The 24,847-nt window shown below is 40.0% G+C and overlaps 2 protein-coding genes across 4 annotated transcripts; both read right to left on the reverse strand.

Annotated features, from left to right (window-relative positions):
- Window positions 1-85: 85 nt before the first annotated feature.
- clec3a (C-type lectin domain family 3, member A) lies at window positions 86-1,990 on the reverse strand. Its single transcript, XM_027010862.3, has 3 exons — window positions 1,880-1,990; window positions 1,621-1,713; window positions 86-808 (listed from the first exon to the last, which is right to left on the reverse strand). Exons 1-3 carry the CDS (start codon window positions 1,986-1,988, stop codon window positions 411-413), a joined length of 600 nt encoding a protein of 199 aa, XP_026866663.3. The 5' UTR covers window positions 1,989-1,990; the 3' UTR covers window positions 86-410.
- Window positions 1,991-4,171: 2,181 nt separating this feature from the next.
- On the reverse strand, window positions 4,172-24,819 carry vat1l (vesicle amine transport 1-like). Of its 3 annotated transcripts, XM_027012931.3 has the most exons (9): window positions 24,447-24,808; window positions 23,469-23,598; window positions 22,707-22,922; window positions 22,090-22,232; window positions 20,573-20,676; window positions 19,937-19,992; window positions 19,571-19,765; window positions 6,422-6,505; window positions 4,172-5,851 (listed from the first exon to the last, which is right to left on the reverse strand). In XM_027012931.3, exons 1-9 carry the CDS (start codon window positions 24,659-24,661, stop codon window positions 5,753-5,755), a joined length of 1,242 nt encoding a protein of 413 aa, XP_026868732.1. In that variant the 5' UTR covers window positions 24,662-24,808; the 3' UTR covers window positions 4,172-5,752. The 3 variants fall into 3 exon arrangements, with proteins under 3 accessions (XP_026868732.1, XP_081565829.1, XP_081565830.1); XM_081709703.1 differs by lacking the exons at window positions 4,172-5,851; window positions 6,422-6,505 and adding an exon at window positions 15,754-17,544 and having other exon boundaries at window positions 24,447-24,819; XM_081709704.1 differs by lacking the exons at window positions 4,172-5,851; window positions 6,422-6,505; window positions 19,571-19,765; window positions 19,937-19,992; window positions 20,573-20,676 and adding an exon at window positions 20,683-21,889 and having other exon boundaries at window positions 24,447-24,815.
- Window positions 24,820-24,847: the final 28 nt, after the last annotated feature.

Genomic DNA, 24,847 nt, shown 5'->3' on the forward strand with positions numbered 1-24,847 from the left:
TCATCTGAATCTGCGCGTCACTTCCTAAACACTGTTGAGTAGTTATTTTGACATCATGATGATGATGATGATGGTGGTGGTACATATGTGGGAATTAAATCAAATTGATCAATGCGTAATTTTAATACTGTGTCTCTCTCTATATTTATTGTATCAAAGCATACAATCTCATTTCTCATCAGTTATAAAGCAGTAAATGATGAATTGTGGAAAAATCTAAGAAGTTATTAACTAATCAGAAGGTGAATATTAGAAAGAAACTAATAAGAAGGTGAATATCCACAGACTGTATCGAATCCCAAATCCCATCACAAAACACTACTTAATGCTGTATCAGATGTTTGAGTTATAATGGGTAAATAAAGATGTGACCATATCTTTGTCAACAGCCATGAAGACTGCATTTCATGCTAAGGAATGAGGTATTCACAAATGTATTTCTTCTGGGTGAGACAGACTTCGTCATGCCACTTGCCCTTTGCTAAGAGGGAGAGCACAACACAGCTCTCCCGTTTCCCTCCTGTTGGTTCCTTCTTGGAATGATCCCAGTTGAAATAAGTGAGGTGCATGCTATTTACATCAACATATTGGCCTTCTTTGACAATATCGGTTACACCTATCCAGAATTCTTTCGATCCTGGAGAGCTGTGTCTGACATAGTCTTGTAGGTCACTGTTTTCCTTCAGGTTCCGTGGTGTGGCTAGGGTCCCACCCTGTGCAATACAGTCCTCATTGGCTTCATGATAGTGCTTGGGCACCTCAATAGCCAGGTAACACTTCCTGTGGGCTTTGATCCCACGAAGACAAACTGAAAGCAAACAATTTTAGTTTCACACTGTAATTAAGGCATGTTTATTTCCTTTCATTTTATTTCATTGGTAGTCTTTTAGTACTTTATCACAAGAGCAATAATAACTGTGCAAAAGACTTGGGTGAATGGATGACACAGTGTTCTTTGTTAAGGAAGAGCTCCCCTCAGAGCAATTTGAGCTATAACTGTAGCATAGGTAGGAAAGTAGAACAATGATCATTTGGAGAAAACAGTATTTGTTTTTTTATGGTAAGCTACACTTTGATTGTTAATGCTTTTATCTTTAATGTTAAACTGTGCTTAATTATTTTCCCATCTCTAATTCAAATTTAAACCTGAAATTGGTGCTATTTTCGATCTATATAAATATTTATCTTAAGAAAAGGTTTCAATCTACATTTCAGAGAAAAAACAGTGAGCTATTTTGAGTGTAACAGCATGCACACAAGTGCACTGTTTAAATGTGTAAACCAAACATTGTGTTTTTTTGGTGTCTGTAAAGCCAACTAAGTTCTCAGGTAACACTGTTTGCTTAGACACAGTGGAACAAGGGTGTTTTTGCTGCCACCTATTGAATGATCAAAATATCTCAACATTACAGCAATGTAACACACTACACATGTTATTGTACTATATTCCAAAATCTCTTTAAGATAAAAAGTTCTGAAGGGCAACCTGCATTATTTTAAACTGTGAAGAACTCCTTAGAAATGTTCACACACCTTTGAACAGCTGTATGCAATAAACCTTTAGTTGTCTGCAATACAATAAACTGTCTGCAGTGCAGTAAACATTTAGTTACAGACTACCTGTCTGCAATGCTTGCATCTCTTTCAAGGAGTTCACCTCTTGCCATAGTTTGCCAATTTGCACCTTCATGTCATCATCTTCTATTGCTCCATCTCAATTGACAAATAGTTGAAAAAGAAACAGTCAACATGATAAAAGATATGCAATGTGTCTCAACAAATGTTACCCCCCCATTAAAATAATAAACATACGTCAAATAATATATTTAATGTTATAATACGCATGCATTTGCTTGTCCTGTACTCTTTAACATGTTACCTTTCTGTCGAGCAGCTGCTGCTTTCTTGGAGTGGGTCGGATGGCCTGTGCCGTGATGGAGCAGGGCACAGCAGAGTAGCAGGAGGAGAGGGAGGTGGGGAAGAGTCATGGCTGGTGTGGAGAGTGCCCCACACACACTGGGGCCACATTTATACCGGTGGAAGGGTCCCCTGACAGGGCAGGCAACTTACCCAGTATGGCCCTGCACTTCATCTGTACACTCTCTCTGCCTATTGGCTGAAAATGGTGTGTGTGTGTGCGACAAAAAAAAAGGGCATTGGAATACCAAGGACGGAGTCAACAACAACCATTTCCCTGTTTTCACCCATTCATAAATATTTACATGCTAGCGGGCAGCTTATTTGGTAGTTTTCCTGATCATTGGTCAGCAAGCCAGTAATTCATTGACTGGCTCATTGTCACAGTACATTTTGTACTGATTAAAAGGTATTTTTGTCATTTTCTGTTATTTAAAAGAGCTACAAAAGTCCTATCCAAAGTATAACCAGAAGTATATAAAGTGATCTGAAAAAGGATTCACAACCTAGAAGGCATGTTACATATTCCAGATTGATCAGGTGCATGTGTATTTTAGGGGAAAGGGCATTCCTAGTAAACTAAAACTTTCAGATGGATATAGTTTAGATTACGTTTTTACACTATCTTAACACTGCTGATATTCATTGTTCAGTAAATGGTGAAAGGTGACAGTCCATGACTCTTTTGAATAATGTGAAAATCTACCCAACATTTATCTTAAACAGTAGCCATTTCAAAACATGGCGGTTCAAATGAGACAAGTAGCAACTGAAGCCATGTTATCACAATTTGGTGTTTATGTTTAAACCCCTTACTGCTTATTGAGTGGGTCCCAATATTGGACAGTCTCTTGTCATGTCCATGAAATGACTATGGAAACAGTCAGAGCCATTTATTGCCATTTTGGCTGTATGGTACCCGGAGGCTCCTCTTTCTGGCAAAGTCTCTTCACCTTACACAACTCTTTGATTCAGATGAACCATCTTAAGATGGAGGGAGAGTTTCAGAGAGAGGCCATAACTTCAGGAAAAGTATTAGAAGAATACATCAAATAGTCATTTTAGAAAACGACACATGCAGTTTTATATAAAGCCCAGGTTTTTTTTCTTGCCATTTTTTTTAATCTATTCATTTGTTTGTTTGTTTGCAAAACAAATGCACTAATATATAACCCAGGCAGTTTTGATCCAAACAGGGCACATTTCGCATGTTTGCATTTGGGAGTCAGAGAGGCTGATGGTGGTGAGGTGAGTATGTCCAGTTCAGTGCTCTGCACTCAGACAGGGCTATTTTTATCCCATGATGCTGTGAGACAGCTAGAGGGAGGGGAGAGGCAAATAAAAAAGGCTGATGTTTTGAAAGAGACCAACTGTCTCACATACCAACTGTTTCCCCTTAAAATGCACAAAGAATTGCCTATATACCCTTACAACTCTAAAGGCTTGGATTCACATTTTAAAAAAGACATTTAACAACTGAAATACAGTACACTGACTTTAAATGGGAATCACACAGCACTTGCATTTGAAATTGCAATCACAGTTAAATGGATTCTGGATCACATACAGCAGAGACAGCCTCAGTTAAAAAGTTTAAAGTTTTATTCCATAAATATTCATATCAGGGAAATTAGAAAACTATATTTTCAGGCATTAAAGGGTTGAAAGACTGTAACAAGTGGCTTGGTGGTTAGCATGTTTGCTACTCAGTGATAGGGTCTTGGGTTTGAGCCCCTATCTGTGTGGAGTTGTGTCCAGTGATGGCTATGTCCTGGTCTTAACCTCCTTCTGCCCCTGTTCCCCAGGGGGCTGTGGTTACTGAGAGTACACTATGTGCAAATTGGCTGCTGCTACCCATAGCATGTGAGCGATTTGAGTGTAAAAGCTGATTTCTGCCTGTAAAGCATCCTTGAGTTTGAGAATGTTATATATAAATGTGACTAATACCAAGTCAAAAGAAAAGGTCAAACATGCATCATACTTTAGGCAAGTTTTTGTTGCTTTCATAGAGAATGCTATAAAATGCCATTTCCCTGTATTTCTGTAGATGAAAATTTCTTTTCAATGATAGTATTGTAATTTCCAAGTATGACTGTGGAGTTCACTGGTGAGGAAAAAATGTTAAATTTACATCTTACCAATCATGACGTCAATCAGGAATCCTATTCGCCAGTGTTCTTAAAGGTCATATCAATTAAGGGCCCTTCAGTGCAATGTACTTATACTCTGCATTTAAATCTGACACAAAAACTCATTCACGAAAGCTTTGCAGATTTTTTATTTACGTAACAGAACGTCCGCACACAACATAGCATAAGTAGCATCACTGACTGCTACAGCTAAACAATATACAGTTGGCTGCCTGTAACTACACCTAACACATTGAGCATTTAGTGTTCACTTTTTAAGGCATGTTGCTGATCGTTCACCTACTTTAGGATAATCTAGAGTATAGACCTAAATAAACAAACAGAAAACATTCTCAAATGAGTTTGTAATATCAAGATTTTTTTTTGTACAATTATAACACACTGCAGACATTTCTTTGTGCCTTAAACAACCGCAGGAAAGATGAAATTGCGCATTAGTGTGCAAGAGCAGATTGCCTTATTTTTCTAATCTTCACTTCCATTGCTTATTAATAAATGTCACCGTAAGAACATCAACAGAAAGGCCAAAGGAAAGATGAAAAGTAAGCATGTCACACTTTTGTACTAATAGTACAATAGTACAAGTAGTAATAGAGTTCAATATTTATTGAACTCCATAATCATGTTTTATCAGACATGCACTATGCAACATACATGGACACGTGTGCGTGCACCCGCACCCACCCACCCACCCACACACACACACACACACACACACACACATCAATTTATTTCCAAGAACAGTATAGGCACATGAGAATTAAGTCTAATTAACTAATTCTCTTAACTAATTAAGAGAATTAAGAGTTCATTTATATGATGTGGGTGGTATTGTACACTATTAGTCCTCTGCACACTTATTCTTTTAAGTTAAAGTCAATAATTCCAAGCAGGCACCATAATGTAAATACATCACACACATGTACAGTTACAAAAGGCAAAACCTCAGATCCACTGCCTTTCTCAAGGTTGGTGTTGGGTTTTGGCTTACCGGAGTGACATAAAACAGCTTTCAGAAATACTTTGCGTCGATTATCTAGGAAATATTAAATGCTCTAAAGTATTTGCGGTGTGCTCTCAAATGGAGTTTAGACACCAAACCATGAGAAAATCTCTCTCTGAAGGGCTACAGAGCTGTTACCAGATTGAAAAAAAACTACAGTCTGGTTGCTAAATGGCTATTCCAAAAATGAATATGGTGTGGCCAACGGAATAATTTACCAATTTCAGCAAATGACTGTGATAAAGCAATATGAGCGAAAACTCAAACACACACCTACCTGAATACAGTTGCACATATATATGTGCACAGTTTTGTAATTCTATCCTCTGCCACGAATACAGTAGCATAACACCTGAACAAATATGATGGCACTCTCTTTCACATGAAACTCTCTTTTTCTGCCATATGACACTCAAAAAAAGTTGCAAACAAGACTGAGACCTCAAACAACACTTTGGAGCAAACACTACAACATTTCAATACTGCACTAGGAATGGCATTCAAGTGGCAATGAGGGTTTTTGATTTTCGAAATACACCACAGGTCAGACAGACAAGGGATGCACAATCAATCATACACTTCACGACAGCATGGCGCCAAGTGGATGATCCTGACACTGTGGGAGTCTCTCAGTCTATGGGGGGAGGGGGGTGTCCACAAGTGGGCCAGGGGTCATTAGGGCTTACTGGATGAAAGGCATTCGCTCCTTGTTGTCGTTGTCCCCCTCTTGCTCCTCCTCTTCCTCACCCGCCTCGCTGGTCTCTGTGCTGTCGTTGGCCATCTGGGGCAGAAGGGGACATAACCATTACTTCCATAGCCTTGCAAACAAGGAAGGTACCCCTTTAAGAAGTAGAGCTGGGCAGACAACATCAGACATCCAGTGCTAATCTGGTGCTCTGTTTTGATCACTGTGCTCCCTGAGTGTCTGCTGCAGCTGTCAGCTAGCAGTCAGTAAGTGTTTGGTAGTGGGGAAGAAGTGCAAACGGCACGGAAATTAGCCTATTTCCACGTATTGTCTCAGCATCATGGTAACATGTCTCCATGGCAACACTGTCTTGTGACACTGCTGCCAATCTTTTCTTCTTTCTTTTTTTTTTTTTTTTGCTCTCATCAGCTGTAAACAGGTGTGTTAGTGTCCGTGCTGGTTGGGTTGCAACCAATTGTTCTGGTTTCTCTTACATATCATTTTGAATGAATGACAGAGTACACCATGGTTCAAGAATGTGGGTAGTAGACAAAATTAAAAACTTATAGAAACAATGTGGTGAATGCATAGCTGCTATATATACATTGTCAGTATATTAGTATGTTCACAACCCAGAGTCACTATGGTTTTCTTCATGTGACCTACCAAAGGAGTTGGAGATTTTTCCATATCCAGAATCAGCTTTCCTATGTTTCCTCTGTCATGGATTCTCTGCATTGCCTCCTTCACCTGGGGGTTAAAGAACACAACTGCTACAACAATCCGGCAAATCCACCCACATGTTTATAGAACTGCTCCATAGTATTGCCATAAACAGTTTCTCTCTGCTCTTGTAAACAAAGAATACAAATTAGTTCCTGCAATGCTCAAAAGTGCACTGAAGGTGGCAGTAGAGGTCAGTATACTTCAGGCAGATGCTAGACATACCAGGCTTCTCCTGAGCTTTCCATTTATTTTATTTTATTTTTTTGGGGGGGGGGGGGGGGGGGGCAATAGGAATCCATTAGGCAAAAAAGTTACTTTTTTTTTTCCTGACTGGAGACCCAAAAACACCAATTAAGTACACAGAAAAGCTTTACACTGTGTTTGTGTCAGAATAATAAGACTGAGGTTCTGCACTAGAATGGATTATTTACATTCACAGATAATACATTTGTTATGACTGCTGTGTTCAAGCCTTACTGACTGTGTGTGAGGTCAGACTGGCTCCAAGTTCAGAACCTTACATAAGACTACATCCAACAGCATCCTACAGCAGGGATATAAACACTCACAGATGCTACATGCTAACAGCCAATTGTGCATAGAAAAATGCAATTTTCTGTAAAAATCCAGTAGCCTAAATGATGATTTTCACAATTTAATCATTTAATAAAAAGAGTAATTATCAAATACTAGTCACTGTAGGTCATGAAACTGACCTTTGTAAATGGTTTAAGCACATTTCATTTTTACTGTAAGTGGCTTCACTAGAAAAAGGTTTCCTTCACCTTTGCATGGAAGCACTCAAGCACTTCAAGTCTCACACTTTTATATGAAACTCATCAACATATCAATGGAGCAGTGTCAGCTCTAAGAATCATTTTGAATCTTGTTTGAAGCAAAGGTTGTTTATGATATTTCATTTCTCGTGGCCTCAAAAAAACTATTACATTGCATACCTTGAGCAAAATGTTTTTATACAAGAGAAAGAAATTCTCCAGAAATAGGCTAACACTAAAATGAAACACCTTTTGTCTGCCAGGTAGACAATGTTGTGAACATACATGTTGTGAATATATTGTGAACTGCTGAAAATGACATTCTGCATTTCTGCATTATTTTCATCCTCCCATCCTTTTTTTTTTTTTTGCTTTAAATGTCAGGTTTTGGGAAATGGAATGCTCTGCTGTCCTGCGTTATGTTATGCTATGTTGGCCTTTAGTTTGCCATGTATTTGTATTCTTTGCAGGCCATAATCAGCACTGCTGCTTTCTCTCTCTCTTGGCCTTCCATTCAGTACTTGACTCAGCAAAAGCGGCTTGGGCAGGGAGCACAGTGTACGTCAGGCTGTGCCAAGTCGGTTTTAATGGCTGCTCAGAGTACGCTTCAACTACTGCTGGCCCAGCTGGCATTGCTACTGGCCTGCCAGGGGAGTGCTAGCCTTGGGTACCGACAGCACCCTCTCCCACCAATCAACATCCCCTTAGAATATTACTTGCCCCATAAACCAGCAATGGCGACTCTCTTATTCAGTTTCACCTCAAAAAGGTTCTACAAATATGAGGTGGTTTGGTTGTTCATGATTGATTCCACTACCCCAGCCCCAAGAGAATGAGAGACAATTATGCATTAGCGAGGACACTCCACAGAACGCTACCCAAATTCTCTGCATTCTCTTCAGCAGGTTTATGCAGTACACAGTACAGATATATGCGGTACACAGTTAGGACATACAAATCTTACATTTAATAAAAAGTGACAATTATCCATCCTTATAAACTGAGCATGTTGATTTGGTTAAAAAAACACTTGAGTCATATGTACTTTAGGGACCTAATGTAGGAAAGGCTATTAGGCCCTCTTGTTCAATTCAGAATTATGACTCATCATTTGACTCTGAATCATTCTTCGTGACCAGAGTTTAGTGAGATGTCTCCACTACTCATGCAGAAAGTGTAAACTGAGACAGAAAGTACATTTTCTGAGGTATATCCACACATTCTAATAACATTCTCCATATTCAAAGATGCACTTAAATGAGGAGTGAAAATTGTAGATGAAAAAACAACTTTTTTAAAAACACAGCAGCAATAGTTGCTACGAAAAGATCTGACACTGTACGTCAGTTAAAAAAAAAAAAAAAGGACCACATTGACTAGCTTGTAATAAACCCAGATCTGGCTTATTGTAGCAACTGAAATTTCAGTGAAATTTCATAACAGCTGATTAGCCACCAAGTGATGCTTTTAAGATGAACGGAGATGCACGTTAGATACACATTAACTATGGTGATCCACCAGACTTGCAAGATTTTGAAACTACATTTGTCTCGTCTTTCTTCATTAACAAACGGTTATATGAAACCCAACACTGATCTGTGCACATATGAGCTTCAACGGTATCTTAGCAGACCATCACTGAGGTGACAAATCAAGAGTAATGGGAGAGGCCTGCTTCAGTCCACAAAGGAGCACTTCGATTCATGCAGGCTTTAATCTTTCTCTGCCTCTTCAGCTACTGAGCCCTTGGTTTCTTAATCTCTTTTTAAAGCAGATTTGGATGTTGGGTTGTTTAAGAAGCATGAAGCAGCAATGACAGCTCAAGAATAAAGCAAGCTCATAATCCAGCTCGTTAAATCCAACTAGTGCTCATGCATTTTCAAAACTATTTCACTCCTTAGTCATCAAAAAAGTGTTTAATCATCTTCAGTCACTGGGGATGCTTCCCTTGCCAAGGTCATAAAAGAGTGCTAGTAATTATGCATGTATAGATTAACTAGATTAGATTAACATGATGGATTAACTCTAAGAAAGATTTATTTAACCCCTTGTGCTGAGCTCTCTATATCAGTTTTTATAATGCACAAGGTAATCTATATGCTACATGTAAAAGTAAGCAAAACCAACTGAACAAGCATGGATAGAGAAGGTGGCCTGAGATTCACAGTATGACAAGCACACAGCCATTCTTCATAACACTGGAAATGAAAGCTTGGTATATGGTGAAAAACTTAAGGCTGAATCTGCTTATAATGGCCATAATGGCTATGCTCACTGCTTCCGGAGACGTTCTGGAATCAGAGACCTCTCCCACACATTGCAGTTGCCCGTCCATAATGCTGGCTCGCTCCATCAGCCGAGGAAAGGCCTGCCAAGCCTCTCGGCATTCTCATGGGTGTTGCTCTTTTTGGAACGTGTCCACCAATCCCACACACATCAATCACAGCAAGGCCAGGTCAAAACCCTGACTGGAATCAATAATAGAGAGAAAGGAAAACTGGTGACAACTCATCTCAAAAATTGATTAGCCTGCGTCAAAGAGGCTCAGCGGGGTTGAGTGAAGGGTCAGCGGTGGCTTACGCTGAACATTCTGGAATCTTCCTCCCACAGACTCATGTTGCTGGAGCCCAGGCCCTGGGCACTCGACCCAGCTTCGAATGAAACCTCCACACAGCCTGGGCTTTCAAATATGCTCAAATCTGGCCAAAGGCAAATTCTAATGGCAAACCGGAGGAGAGCTTTTATGAAAAGAATTTGATTTGATTTTATGTCTACATCCATCACAAGGATGCTAAGCCTCTATTATTTAATGATCCAGATAAATATATATCCCTAGATCAAGTATGCAAAAGTACATTAACAAGAATTAGCAAGACTATGCTGGCCTTTTGCATGCGACTCAGCACATTTGGTAATCAAGAGACTGCTTCCAAAGGCTATTTTCAAACTTGCAACACAGAGCGATCCTGCAATAATGCTCTCCTTGGTGCGATTTTTTTTTAGCTTGCTCCAGGCCTTCCAACAGCCTGTGGGGATCATTAGCTTCTTGAAAGACCCATCATCAGGCTTGCTATGCCCTGTGACATTTCTTGGCTGGTCACACTAATATGGTTTTCGATGAGTCCTTGGAATAACACTGAAGAGCAAATGGCTCCATTTCCTTCACATGATTTCATTATACCTGGCACATTCTGAAATATTGCACTCAGTGGGCGAATATTTATAATATATGTGTAATGATTGGATGAGTTACATTCAAATCTTTGCCTCGCAGAGATACAATGATATCCATCAAATTGCACAACACATGAATCCCTATACTTGCAGGGGCACCTCCCAGCATGCTTTGCTGCAACGTTCCAGAATGTCACCCACACAACACGGCACTTGTGGTGCCTCCTATATCCCACCGTTCTTTCAAATGAACCTAAATGACCGTTATCCTAGTGTACCTGTTAGTTTCACCCTGACTTGGGTACAGGCAGCTGAAGATGAACCCATAGACCCAGCCCGACATCACCACAGAAGAACTGTATGTAGTGTATGAGGGGGAAAAGAAATCTCAGATCTCATTAAAATGTACACAGGTCCCCCCATTTTAAGAATACTATTCATCTCTTTTTGGTGAGAAGATGGAATGTGTTCTTTTGAGGCCATTGTCCCATACTGACAAAAAGGTTTTTTTCTGAGCTTGGCAAAGCTACCAAGCCTTTAGTCAGGGGACAAAGCCAATGTTCCTGAAAGATTGCCTGTCACTTCTCCAGTGTTTTGTGCAGAGAGGGCACCAAAGGGAACTCAAACCATATTTAAGAGACAAGTGAATGAATCAAGAGTGTAGCAAATTATGGCTGTGTTGCAGTATTTTTTTTTTTATTTCTCAGACATCAGACTGGAGTTGGCCAATTTCGTGTTAGACATTATAATAATTAACTAGTACATCATGAAAGCTACCTGGTGTTTTAAGTAATTTAGAAACAAGCACTTGAAAATAAAATAATGAACAGTAAGAGAAGAGCACCAATTTTTTTTTCAGAATATAGGACTAATTCTATCAAAAGAGAGTTTTGATTGCATCACACAGCCACAGTATATCAGGACTATTGTCCTTCTTTCCTTCCAATTAGAACACAATTAACAGCATCTGAGATTTAAACCCAAACCTTATTGGTTCAGTTCTAGCTTGGTCTATCACACATTAGAACAAGACAACTAGTAAGCCTAGTTTCACCATAACATCCACTGCACAGTATTTTTCACACAAATGTCAACAGTATGATATCTGAAAAGACTGGAAATCTCAGAAGGAAACAGATTTTTTTGTGGTCTTCTGTGCCTTGGTCCTAAGAGCCCAGCTATCTATGCAAGCTATCTTCTACACAGAATGGCAAATTATTAAGTAGTCCACTATGCAAATTTTAATTATAACCACAGCTAACTATAAATGCTAATAATGAAGTCCCTTGGTTTTCTTGTTTACACACAATTCAGTAATGGGAAGCCATATACTTACAACCCCAATTCCAAAATAAATAAATTTACTCAAAAACAAAAATAGCAGAAAGACAAGATACTTCATGTATTACCTTATCAACTCACTGTTTTTTTTAAAGATATACATTTAAACTGAAATTGATGATTATTGGACATCATGTTATAAGCACAGGGATATTTTAGCAAACCTGTGTGTCAGTCAACACAGTATTCGCAGCTGTAGACATACATGGAAGTTAAAGGGGACTCACTATACCCCCTTTACACAAGTTAGCACAGTTCCCTGGGGCCTTAAAGAAATGTCTGTGACATGCTTCGGTCACAATACCACAAGGGTCAAGCACCACAGCACCCTTTAGCTCTGTCTAACCAGTCCTGTTCAGAACGGCCCGTCTAAGTGCCTGCTCAACCCCCCCCCAAGCTGTTCAGCGCTAGCGTGTGCCATCGTATCGTGGTGTCATGGGTGACGAGCAGATCTGGGAGGCACCTTCAATGCAGAGAGACATGTATACATTTTGGACATCATGCAGACATCATCCAGGGACATCCCTGTGCTTTTAAACAGAACAATGCCAAATGGCACTGTGTCTGGATTACAAGTGCATGACTGCATAAGCAGAGTGTATACCGGGTTAAGAGAATTTGCAAGAATCCTTTGTATTTTATTAGCATTTGTGATGTATACAGAAAAGCTTAACATTACTCTTGGTAACAGATAATTATAAACTAGCTTTTAGAATGCAGAGCTTTACTGTAATAACCATGAATTTATAAGTTTGTTAAATGTGACTAATCTTTTAACCATGTTGCATAGCTAGCTAGTAAATAAATATTGCTGTTGGCTTGCTAATTGTCGTGAGCATTTTTTTAAAGTGAGCAAAGTGGAACATGACAAAATAGTAGTAGTAGTAGTAATAATAATAATAATAATAATAATAATAATCTTCAATCATTAACATCACAAAAGCTACTACCTAATGTGAGTGAAAATAGTAATTTAATCCAGTCATATAACTAATTACATTATTAATTGGAGAACAATGGCGACGCTTCAAAGACAACAAGGTGTTTATTCCCTTTATGTATCCTGCTAAACAGAATAGCTAGATAGATAATGTACAGATGCAATGGGACTTCATTCAGTCAGTGAGCCAATATGCCTCTTTTAGGTATACTATTTTGCTATACAGTCCAGCAAAAATAACTACCATTAAGAAAATGCAGGAAAGTTGCAGGAATGTCACGTCTCAGGAAATGTGCACTTAGATTATGGAGAATTCCACTCAAAGCCTATCCAGCACCAGGAAATTGCATCTAGAGGTCATAAAATCTCAGCAGTGATACATAATATTCAGATTCCTCAGTGCTCATGTATTTTTCTCTCATGTGTAATCTACCATTTCACTCTGGCTGAAGAAAAAAAGAAATATCACCATATTTGTCAGAATTAATAAAACAAATAATCTCATTGGCTACTAGACATTTAACCCAGCAGCTTTTGTTCCATGATCAGGAACTGTGAAATGAAATTAGAAGGAAAAGCAACGCAGACATAACTCAATTTTATGGATCTTAGATAGGAGTGATACTGTCATTTGTAACTAGCTCAAGAGTGAGAAGATGTCAGTCACGAAAATCGAAATCAAGTCGTTTGGGGATACTGACTGCTGACTACTGCAAGGCAAAGATGGTCACTTGTTGAAAGGAGGGAAAAAAATACCCAAATTGCTTTAGCAGCATTGACATTTTTTTATTAAGATGGTTCTGTAAGCAAAAGTGTCCTTGACATACAAAAGCAACAGTTCAGCCATAAACAGACGTGCCACTAATGCACTCTGCACTGCGATAATTAAATATATCTTAGCTAATGCTTCCTGCCGTTGGGGTTGTGTCTGGTGAGTGTTTTGCTAAGGTGGGGAGTAATTAAATGAACAATCAAATCCCAGGCCAAGTTGTACAGCATTTAAATAGCAGAATTTACTGCACAAGGGTACTGAGGAAGCAGCAGACCAGGCGATATGCACAAAACCATACTAAGTCACCAGACCTTGGCGTCACAGCAGCTCCCAGGTTAGCATAGCAACTGCTGCAGCCACTGCAAGCAGGGCCACGTTGCTGCCACTGACGTGGACCTGCACAGCAGGGTGCCTGACACACTGAACCAATGAGAAACCGGACCGTACGTATGCAAAAGGAATCAGCGCAGACACACACTGCACGTGTGACATGAGGGTGTGACTCACATCCAACAAATCTGTATATGAAACATTCATTGCAGAGGTCATAGTGCACATCAGTGTGCATGACTGAGGTGTTATAGAAATTGCATATACAAGTGTAGCCAAATGCAAAATCACAGAAAAAAACCGCTTTCATCTTTCAAAATGTGTAAGCCATAGAGATAAATTACTCTGGGGTTCCCTTAAACATTTAACCTTCCCTTAAAGCCCTGCAAGGGACTGCTGTGCTAGCCAGTGTATCCATCAGTGTCACCAAAGTACTACTGAACGTTGCCTGAGAAAAGATTCAGGGTGCTGCTAATGTTCCATTTAGCATTCAGATAAATGTCTTCATCTCACATCACAGGGGGAGGAAAGTGCGGAGCAACTGGACTGGACACAGGTAATGCGATTCCAGCCTCTCCTGCTGAGAACATTACCGTCTGCAGTCTGCCGTCCTCCTTAGAACACATGCATCCCCATCTCTTCCTTTCTCCCATTTTTGCAAGCAAGATCCCTCTTCCTCGCTCCTTCTTGGCCACCCTTCCCCCATCCCACTACTTTCTGGTTACAGGGAAAAGGGCGAGATTGTGCTCTCTAGGGAAAGCGTCGTTAGAGTCAGGTGATTTAGCCCACACATCGGATCTTTTGTGCATGGCAAGTAGATATTTCTGGTGACAGGACACTGGCTAAACAGAAAGAGCTAAATGCAAAATTCTGTAGTAGTTCCCCAATATGAAAATGGCACATTTACCAATAAATTCCAATACTACAGATATCTTCTCAAACTGTTTAGAAAATATGATTTCAGTAAGAATTCATAGGAATTATAATAAATAGGAGTGATTTTGTTAGATTTCCTACAAAATTGTACGAAAAACAAACTGCAAATCCCAACCTTAATCATTCGCAAATATTTCTGCACATGGGCTTGTGTGCCATCTCCCACATAATTAGTGAAGTGCAGGATTCTTTATAAATTGCAAAGCATCCCTCAATTCCTTAACCACACTGATCCTAAACACTCCCCTATGTGCATTAATCCCAATGTGGAGGTGGGATCTTTGTTCTATCATTTCTGGCCATGCTTCTTGTTAAATACATTTTGGGATAATATAGCAAAAGAATTTAGTAGCATTTTCGGCAAAACAAAATCAAACCAGAACCTCTTGCTGAACCTCCCTGATCACAGTATCTCTATAACTAATGCACAACACAAACTCTTGAGCATGTTTCTTTTATTGGCTAGGAGATGTGTCCTGTTTCACTGGAGAAAAACCAAGCCTCCCACTATGAGTCAATGGTATGGCCATATGGTTAAAGCGCTACCTATGGAGCGCCCGAGCTCTCGTCCTAAGGGCAGTGAAACATATTTCTATAGGGGGTGGCAACCCTTCTTACACTCTGCCTGATGAAATCACAGACCATATTCAAAATGAACATCAGTCGTTTGCTTGGCATCAATCTGGCCCTCCCTAGAATTAACGAGATGCGCACTGGGCGTCACTTACACTTCCACATGTCCCCCTTTGTTTATAAAAGGATCAATCAGAAGGATAATCAGACAATTAGAATTCGATTGATCTTATCCTTGCACCCCCCCCCCCCCGCCTCTTTTTTAATGTGCTGTCTCTTCTGGGTTTTATTTAGATTTATGTATGCATAAGAATATGTATGTGTAAACACCTGTGAGTTTGTCTGTGTGCTTATGCATGATTTAAAATCCAATAAAATACTCAATAAAAAAATCCAATTAAAAAAAAGTTTTATTAAAACTTTAAAGAAACTAGAAACTTCAAGCTGTCTCACCAACGTCCATTTTAACCGCATTTATACTAGTAATGTAGGAAACAACTACAAGTATAGTTATAAAAAGAAACAATTTACATAGTTAGACAGACAACAGAAATTAGCATAAAGTGCAGTTATGTGCTTTGGATAAACAAGTTTCATGACTGTCGCTTGAAATTTCAGTACATACGAAAGTCAGTGAAGGACGAAGGAGGGGTGAAAGAGTAGAAGGGTTAGTCAGACAAGTGCCATCAGCAAAATGCAGTTTAGGATCAGCAGTTGAATCTACACAGCATGACTGATGGCTTTAGATTTAAACTGAGAGAGAGTTTTAAAATCAATGAGTTACTGTGGAAGAACTGAGGAATGAAACGGTTGAAAGGTGAAGCCTTGTAGAGTTCAGTGGTTGCTGTTGTAATCAAACAAGATGGAAAGATGGGAATGCAGTTTTGTGCTTTGACTCATCTGCTTAATCTCTATAGCGTATTTGAGGTTAACATAGGGTATTGGAATCAGTGTTTAAAGGGGACCCATTATGCCCCCTTTACAACACAATTCCATGGAGTCTTAATGAATTGTATGTGATGAGCTTTATTCAAAATACTAACAGGATTACCTGACTGGAATACAGCAGTAACTTTGTAAATTTTACTGTAACGTAATTCACAAGATTAATTCATCTCATAGTCATTCAATAAATTAATAGTGTTGACATTACTGTGGATCCTGCAGCAAATAATGCAAATAACTTGAGAAAATGACATCCCCTATATTAGCTAGCTGCCTCCACTGTTAGCATTAAGTAGTGCTAAACAGCCAAAGAAAGACATCCTAGCTAAGCATAATTGTTTTTAAATACTTCACTAGCTAGCTACATTTCCCAGGCTTGCCACAAACAATTGGTATTGATCCCTGTTTTAGCAAAACTTGCATTGCCAGTCCTAGGAGGTAGTGTTCCAGGTTATTAAAGCAGTCGGAAACAAAGTGGGACATTGCCATCAAAAATAAACTTTACCACTCAGCACTCATGCCCTCTGAGGCTCAGGGTTAATATGGTGCTTAGTACAACAACAGAGCAGTTCCTGTGCTCCGCTCTTAGCTTTGATATAATGCTAATAGGCTCAGCACTTGTGAGACAAAAACTTAGATACTTTGAGTCCATGTTTTCTGGTGCAGGCCACGCATAAAAAACCTGACTAGATATTTCTGTTTGTGGGTTGGTAACAACTCCATATACCCAAATGTATGTGCACAAGCACTGAAAAAGTGCTTCTGGAAAGACTATTTGATATGTCCCCTTTAATATGTTGCAGCTTGACGGTTTGGAGGTGTGGAAGGAAAAATAAAAGACAACTGGGGACAAACAATTGGGAGCAGTTAGAAAAACCTTCCTTTTAAGTCAATGGGGGGAAAAATGGAGGGATGGAGAGATTAAAAAGAGGAATGCAAAAAAGCTAAAATCTCACAAGCTCATTCTGGGTATAGGACAAAGAACCACTGCACCTACAGAAACCAATCTTAAAATCTATAGGGGAAACGGCATTTGAAAATTCTGTGGCAAAGAATAATAATTAGAAGAATGTACAAAGCCATCTTAAACATATGCACAATACAGTGCTTCCCAATCCAGTCTTCAGGCTCGCCCAGACATGCCACATTTCCACTCTGTGCCATCTCCAAGCATATCTGTAGCAGGTGTATAATGTTCTTGATTCTCTGGCATTTCTTGATTTTTTTTTTTCTGAGACAGAGCAATAAATGTGCACCATTGCACTGGCCTCAAACACTGCAATAAAAAAAACAAAAAAACAAAAAAAAACACCCAAGAGTCATCCCTTCATTGAGAACACACGTGTCTCTTCTCTCCTCAAGTCAAGCGAGGTTTTAAGGCAGCATCAACAGTGAAAAAGCCTTTAAGTTGCAAAATCCAAGTGACAATTGTAGTCCTTAATAGCTTTTGCTCAGATATCAAAGTTATATTGATATTTTTAACTTTAACAATTGCAAAGGATCTGATGAGAATTTTCTATAAAACATAAAATATGAATATTAGTTGTAATTTATATATACAGAATCCAAGTTGTTCCAAAGATTTTTAAATATTTAAATACATTTTTAATATTTAGATAATCTTTACCCTAATGCCTTTCATGCACGAACATCTCTTCTTAAGATTCACGGAAGCAACTATGATCAGAGATCAGAAACGTTCTTCATCACAGACTACATCTATAAAGCTTCAACTACTCATCTCATACTGCCCACACTAAGGCTCTGACAGCACAGACAGAAATGAACCAAAAAGTAGAAAATTGTGTCTGAGGACTTGGTTTTTTGCTGGCTGCAACTGTCTGGCGGAACGGCACAAAACCACATAAGCTGAATTCAGAGCATACTGCTAGAAGACAGCTGACAAGCAATCACTCACATTCTCAATGCTCTTGCAAATATCCACAGCTGATGCAACAAAGCAGTGCAGTATTGGCTCAATTTCTAGCTTGCTGTGAGGAAGCACTGAAGAGTCCATGGACATGTGCGAATGTAAAGCTAGGAGCACACCAAACTGACATTGAAGACCTAACATGAACTGCGAATAACTAATGATTGCTTTCCATTGTTGCCACTCATCATCTGACACTGGAATGCACCAAGCTGACTTCAGCTAACAAATGAGACGCAAGTGCATTCTGCTCCTGTGCAAAAAAACAAAAAACAAAACAAACAAACAAAAAAAAACAACCTCAACCCTTATGCAGTTTATGTCTATATTATCTAATTTTTAGTCAAATTTAGATATAACAGCTAATTAGAAAACTCTCTCACAGCTGACCGCCAATGCTGACTCAATATGGACAAATCAGCCAAAACATTGCTGATGAAGACCAACTAGAGCTAAAGGTACGCAACATACCACGCCGAGTACGGGTGACGCTGCGCAACATACCACGCTGAGTACGGGCGACGGTCAGTCATAGATGCCTTCTAAAGGCCTGACACTCTCTTACGGCCAATAGTCAGTTCAGCGCGTCCCTAGTCTTAGCAGAAACACAAAGTAAACTTGTTGCATCAAGTACAGCAATAAATTGATCATCTGAATTAACATCCACAGCATTTATACAATCTATGCAGACACAATTGCACTGTAATAGTCCATTCAACATTATGGATTTTGGCTGTGCAGAGAAGAAAAAGAAAGAGAGCTGCATCTACCTTCTCTGCAATGAGGACACCTACAAAAGCAAATGTCCTTCCTCAAAGACACCAAGGCCTCATCATACAACTGCCAACGCCAGAATGCCAGAGACAACAAATGTTACAGCCAGTTCTTTAAAACATAATTGGTCCTGGACTACTGTTCCACAGCCTGTGCAGGCCCATTAGCTTTAACAGAGAGTAATGCTGAGCCGGCTGGTTAGAGGATGCGTAGGCAGGCAACAACATAAACTGTATCTATTAAAGACAGAGAGGGAAGAGGGCTGGACAGCCCACCTGTCACTGGATGAGGGGAGGCTTCTGGTGACAGCACCTGACCGCCCTGTGTAACAGATGAGGTAGATATCTTGGGTTGCCAATTCCTCTAAAAATACCTCCACGACTCGCCCTTTTGCTCACTAGGTATGGCTGCAGGGTGCCGGTCTTCTAGCACCTCACTCTGTCTGACAGTATGCCTTGAACGAGTGCTCTGACTGACGGAGTGAGTGGGAGACTACGGAAGAACATAGGACCATCCTTTGTCACGAAAGGATAGAATGAGCATGCTGTACCTAACAAAGATGGTTCTTCTACCTCTACCTGGTTGCCAGTTCCCTTACCTCCTCCAAGGCCCACAGAGAATCCACTAAAGGTTTGATCTTCTTGTGATTGTAGAGGTTGAGGAGAGCCTGTACAGCAGTCTTCACTTGGCTGCAGCCACCCTGCTTAAAGAGTAGGCTGAGCAGCGAGAATCCAGCCATGACTTTGTTTTCTTCATAGAGTTTGATGGGATTGACCTTCTCCACCTGCCACCACTGCAAAGGAAGAGTCAAGAACTCTAAACTGACTATTAAAGCAACTGAACTGCAAAGACAGGTTGAAGTGGTACAATATATTTATAAAATGATGTATAGTTTTAAGGTAATTGGCATAGACAAAGAACCAATGCTATATAGTGTGCAAAAGAGAGTTTAAGCATGACTTACAGATTTGGCAAAACTGAAGAAACTCTTTGTCTCTCCCGTTACCATATTTGATGAACCTGCAAACATGTGATAGTCTTGGGTTTTTATACTTTTGCTTAAGGAGTTTGAAGTAAAGAGCTGTCCTATGCCTGGCATGATGAAATTACAAAATCGTGCAAATTAATACACTGACTCACATTAGTGGAATTCAGTCTGCATTACAATGATTAACTGATTCATCATGTGCCCATATTATACCTTATTACAACCCTTTGAGGTTCCACTCCAATTAAAAATGCCTAATGGAACAGGAAGCTAAGGGATTACAAGGTATTATAGTTGCATGAACCAGTGTATCACCATTTATGTGAATTAACCTCTGTTCTGTCCTTAAGGGATACACATGACTGATTTGAAATAGGGGCCAAAAGGTCAAAGATGCACCCTCATTAATGCCTGGTATGGTTTAGGAGGGGCCCATCTACATCAAGGTCTTCCTTTATGCATGAACTTAACTATCTTCTATCATAATGAGACTTACTGGACCTTGCCTAATAGATTATTTTATATGCTTGTCAGTGTCAATGTTATTTTTAGCATATTTTTAGCACCGTCATGCTCTGTGTCTGAGCTTTGGTATCTGCTAAAACTACCAACCGTAGAGGATGTATGTGCCCAGGGGTTTCAGGAGACCCAAGCCTTTCCCTGTGTTCTCTCCACACAGACAGTCCAGAACAATGTCCACTCCTTCTGGGGAAATCCTATATGAAAGAGAGGTCATTAAATATCCTACTCTCTAATCTCCAGCCAATCCATTCAGCTATAGCTCTGATCCAAACATATCTTAACTATAATTCAATTTTATGCTCAGTTTCTGCCAGTAACTAAGTTTTTTGGCAAGTGAAACTCTGCATCACTCATGCTTAACCATCTAGTAAGTAAAGAATCAGAAATGGTACATGATTAATGCAGAGTGCATTTTCAATAGTGTACTGTTCAAACAAGAAGACGTGAAAGTGAGTGGGAACCATGTCATTAAGATCAAGTGGTCCTAATGCCTTCTTTTCTATTTTGATGCATGGACTGCCTGCATAGCAGTCTTGTGATGCCCAGAATCTCGCCTATTGTAAAAGGACTGACTTGAGAGCAATTTAATTTTGCTTTCCTCCTGATCCTGAGAGGAATGTGGACCCAGGGAGATGAAAGAAGTATTAATCTCGCCTCTCCTACTCATTTTACTTCTATTTATTAGTGCTCTGATATGCAACAGGGTTGCATTTGAGCTCTATCAATCAGCACATAAGGGCTAACGAGGCTTAGCTTGTACCTCAGACTTTTAATATTGATTGCAAGAAGTACTAACACTGGATTCAATCATTGCAGGGCTGTTGTCTGCCACTAAGATCACATGGGAAACCACATGGAAAAATGGAGAAACACAGAGGAAAAAATATTGGTTGTATAATAAAAAGACAGAGCCTCTAGCAATATGGTCACAAGGAAAAGTAAGTGCTGCTCTGCAGAAGATACATGTATTCTGCTGAATGCCTAATGACTCTCCCCATATAATGATATTCTCCTCTAATCTGAAATCACATTAGAGTAATGTCTGGGGGAAGTCCACCATGGGAGAACTGTTCCACAACTCCAATCCTCAGTCTCCCCCCCACCCATCACCACGCCACCTCTGCCTGTGTGTACACCCGGGAGAGCACTCTTGTGCCCCTCCTTCCATCAAGCCACTAGTTTCCTAGCCAAGCACTGTGTTGCCATGGGGACCACAGCCGCACAGTGCCAGAGAAGGTAACTGGTGACGTCTGCCTCCTCAGGCCAGCGCTGGCCCCTAGAGTGTGACTCACACCATCATATCCACATCATCCACTTGCTCTGCTCCCTTACGAGCGGCAGGCCACCTCTCGCGTCGCCTTCCGGCATCAGACCAGCCCATGACCTGTTCAGCCCCATGCAAACTCACTCAACGAAAAAAAAAGTAAAAAATAAGGCTCAGTCACAGAAATGGTCCCCTCCCATTTGCCAATGAGCGGGAAACTGCTGCACATACAGTAACCACAGTAACGGCAACCGTGTATGGTGACAGCGCAACGTAACCCAAGTTTGGAAAAGGCTGCAGACAGAGGCGGTTCAGAGTGTCTGTGGCTTGACTGAGCCCTTACTTTCTGACTTCTGCCACATAGTCAGCATTTCTGTCCAGTAGGTGAGTGACGTAGTGTCGAATAGCTTCGTGCTTGAAGGGAGAAGCTGTGCCAAAAATGGTGACATTGGGAACAGTGGCACACAGCTGAGTGACAGCTTGACCCTGGGGAGCCAGAATAATATACGTAAACAGAGATGAGAGTTTGGACAGAAGACATGTTACTGAACCAATCTGCTTTAAGATAGGAAAAGTCTTTTGTTCCAAAATTATAATACATCACAGCTGACATTTGCTTCACAGTGACTGAACATAAACCATGAGATGTATGTGAAACAATCCGTTGAACAGGTCACCAGTAATCAGTTCTAGCAATACTCACCCAGAGTCTTGCCATTTATCAAAAGATCAGCGGCTTATTTCAAAGGACAAATGGAAGCAATGAGTTTTACCAAGCCAGCTTCATAATGTTTTACATGAAATTATTACCACCTGTTGTTTGCGTATCTTAGCTCAACTTCACATTCATATTTAAATACTTGTTTTTACACATTTAAAATGTCTAAAGTGAGTCCAAAATACAAGGATGAAGCGCTACTTCAATTTGTCTCCATAACTGCCCCTGGCCCAGAAGCTTACCACGCCGCCACCGGCTGAGTGAACCAGAACAGACATTCCCTCCCGCAGGTTGGCCACCTCGAACAGCATCATGTAAGCAGCCACAAAGTTCACGCAGAAGGCAGCGGCCTCGGGAAAAGTCATCTCATCGGGTATCTTATAGACCCAGTCAACTGGCGTGCACACCACTTCGGCCCAGGCACTGTAGTTCACGAAAGCCATCACCCGGTCCCCGATCTGAAAGCAGGCCAGACCCAGAGTTTAAACATGCCACACCAACCTTAAAGGAAAACCGAGAATGCCAGCAAGGACTATTTAGCATGTTCTCATTTTTTAAAACATGTATTATTAAAACAGATACTAATTTTATCTACTATTAGAAATGCTAGCCTTTTTAGGTTAAGTAAGCCCATTCATTTGACTATATAAAAAAAATTTAGGCTACACAGATTAAGTATTGTCCCCACCCCCATCATGTCAGGCTCCTTTCAAATCCATCACAGTGGTTACCAGTGCATTTCACTGAATACGTGAATCCTATGGATGAGCTTGGATATCTGCTTAGAATGTAATAATTTGCTTTAACTGTGTTTATTTTGTTAACTTATCATTGTAACAAACAGTCCATAAACACGTCAGTTGGTCATGGTGATTCAACTTTAACTGAAACAAAATTAGATCAGTTAGATGATGATAAATGATATATCATTAATATAATATAGTAAAACAGGTTAGAATAAACTACTTACACTTACTAAATATGAGAATTCAAATGCCACGTACCTCAAACCCTGAAGCGTTTTCTCCCATCGATTCCACTATTCCAGAACATTCAAATCCAGGCACAAGAGGTGTTTTAGGGGGATTATCAATATTTCCTTGACGCACCATAAGGTCGAGGAAATTCAACCCACTGCAAAACAAAATGCCAAGGTCTTGATCTGAGACTCAGTGACGTCGGTGCAATTTGGCCGTTGCGATGATGTTCATCTGGTTGTTTATTTTTTCGGCAGAAAAATGCTGATCCACACCCAATAACTTTAAACAGCTACCCGTGCGGCTCAGGTGTCGTCACATAGCGTTACAAACTTTACATCATTCATTTTCTGTCAAATGGAACAATTTTTTAAAACTCATTTTCTGATGAGTCATTTTTGCGTTTAAAATATAACGATATTTATCCTGAAAGTTAAGATGTCACATAGGAATCCGTATGTTTACACCCCTGCTCTTGGAATGAAATACGTCTGTGATTAATTTTACAGGACGATAACAACATATGGACGAATCTAGAAACATTCATAAAAACACAGTTATAATGATCTGGTGATCAAAGCAGTGAGAGCCGTGCTCTGCTCTTAAGGCTTATGCTCACGACGCGACTGCTTTTTAATGACACCTGCTAAATGAGTATGCGTAAAACGCTGCAATGGAAGTGGGAGCTGCTGTTAAAACGTAGTTTTCCACCTTAGTATTCCAGAGAATAGCCTGAAAGAAAGGCGATGAACTACACTTCTCAACACGATGTTTGTTAAACTTGTAATCCTGCATGCTCGTTTAGAAAAAAAAAAAAGAAATTACATACAAAACATTCACTCTTATACAAGCTAGTCTCTTCCCAGTTACTCTGCTGCAACGTGTTGCTATTGAGACCAAATACCAGTTGCGCAAGGTCCCGATGCAATGCCATTTCACATCATAAAATTCGAAATATGTATTAAAAAGGAAAAAACAATTTAAACTGAAAGATGAAAGATGTACCATGCTTTAACACGAATTTTGACTTCTCCTTCTTGGGGTTCAGGCATTGGTTTCTTGGTTACTTTGAGTTTGTTTAGACCTCCGAAGCCTGTCAGTACCACAGCCCGCATTTCTTTTGAATCCGATGCAGAAATTGCATTTTGCGGGTCCTTGGCACCGTTCTTCACTATCATGTGCTCAGTTTCTTCTACCATCTCCGTGCCCTCCTTTTCCATATCTGTTGCTTTTTTGGCGCTGGCCAAAAGATATACACGATCTAACGGTCTTCCTGACCCGTCTCTTCCAAGTCTGGCGTTAGTTCGGTCTCCCCTGAAGTAGCAGCTTCCAAATCCAAACGTGGGTAGGCAATCTACAGGGAGACTTACGGTACATTTACAAAATGCCGTAAAACGGGCACAAAA

This window comes from Electrophorus electricus, chromosome 3, assembly GCF_041902795.1.
Source record: "Electrophorus electricus isolate QZ-2024a chromosome 3, ASM4190279v1, whole genome shotgun sequence".
NCBI classification, from domain to species: domain Eukaryota; kingdom Metazoa; phylum Chordata; class Actinopteri; order Gymnotiformes; family Gymnotidae; genus Electrophorus; species Electrophorus electricus.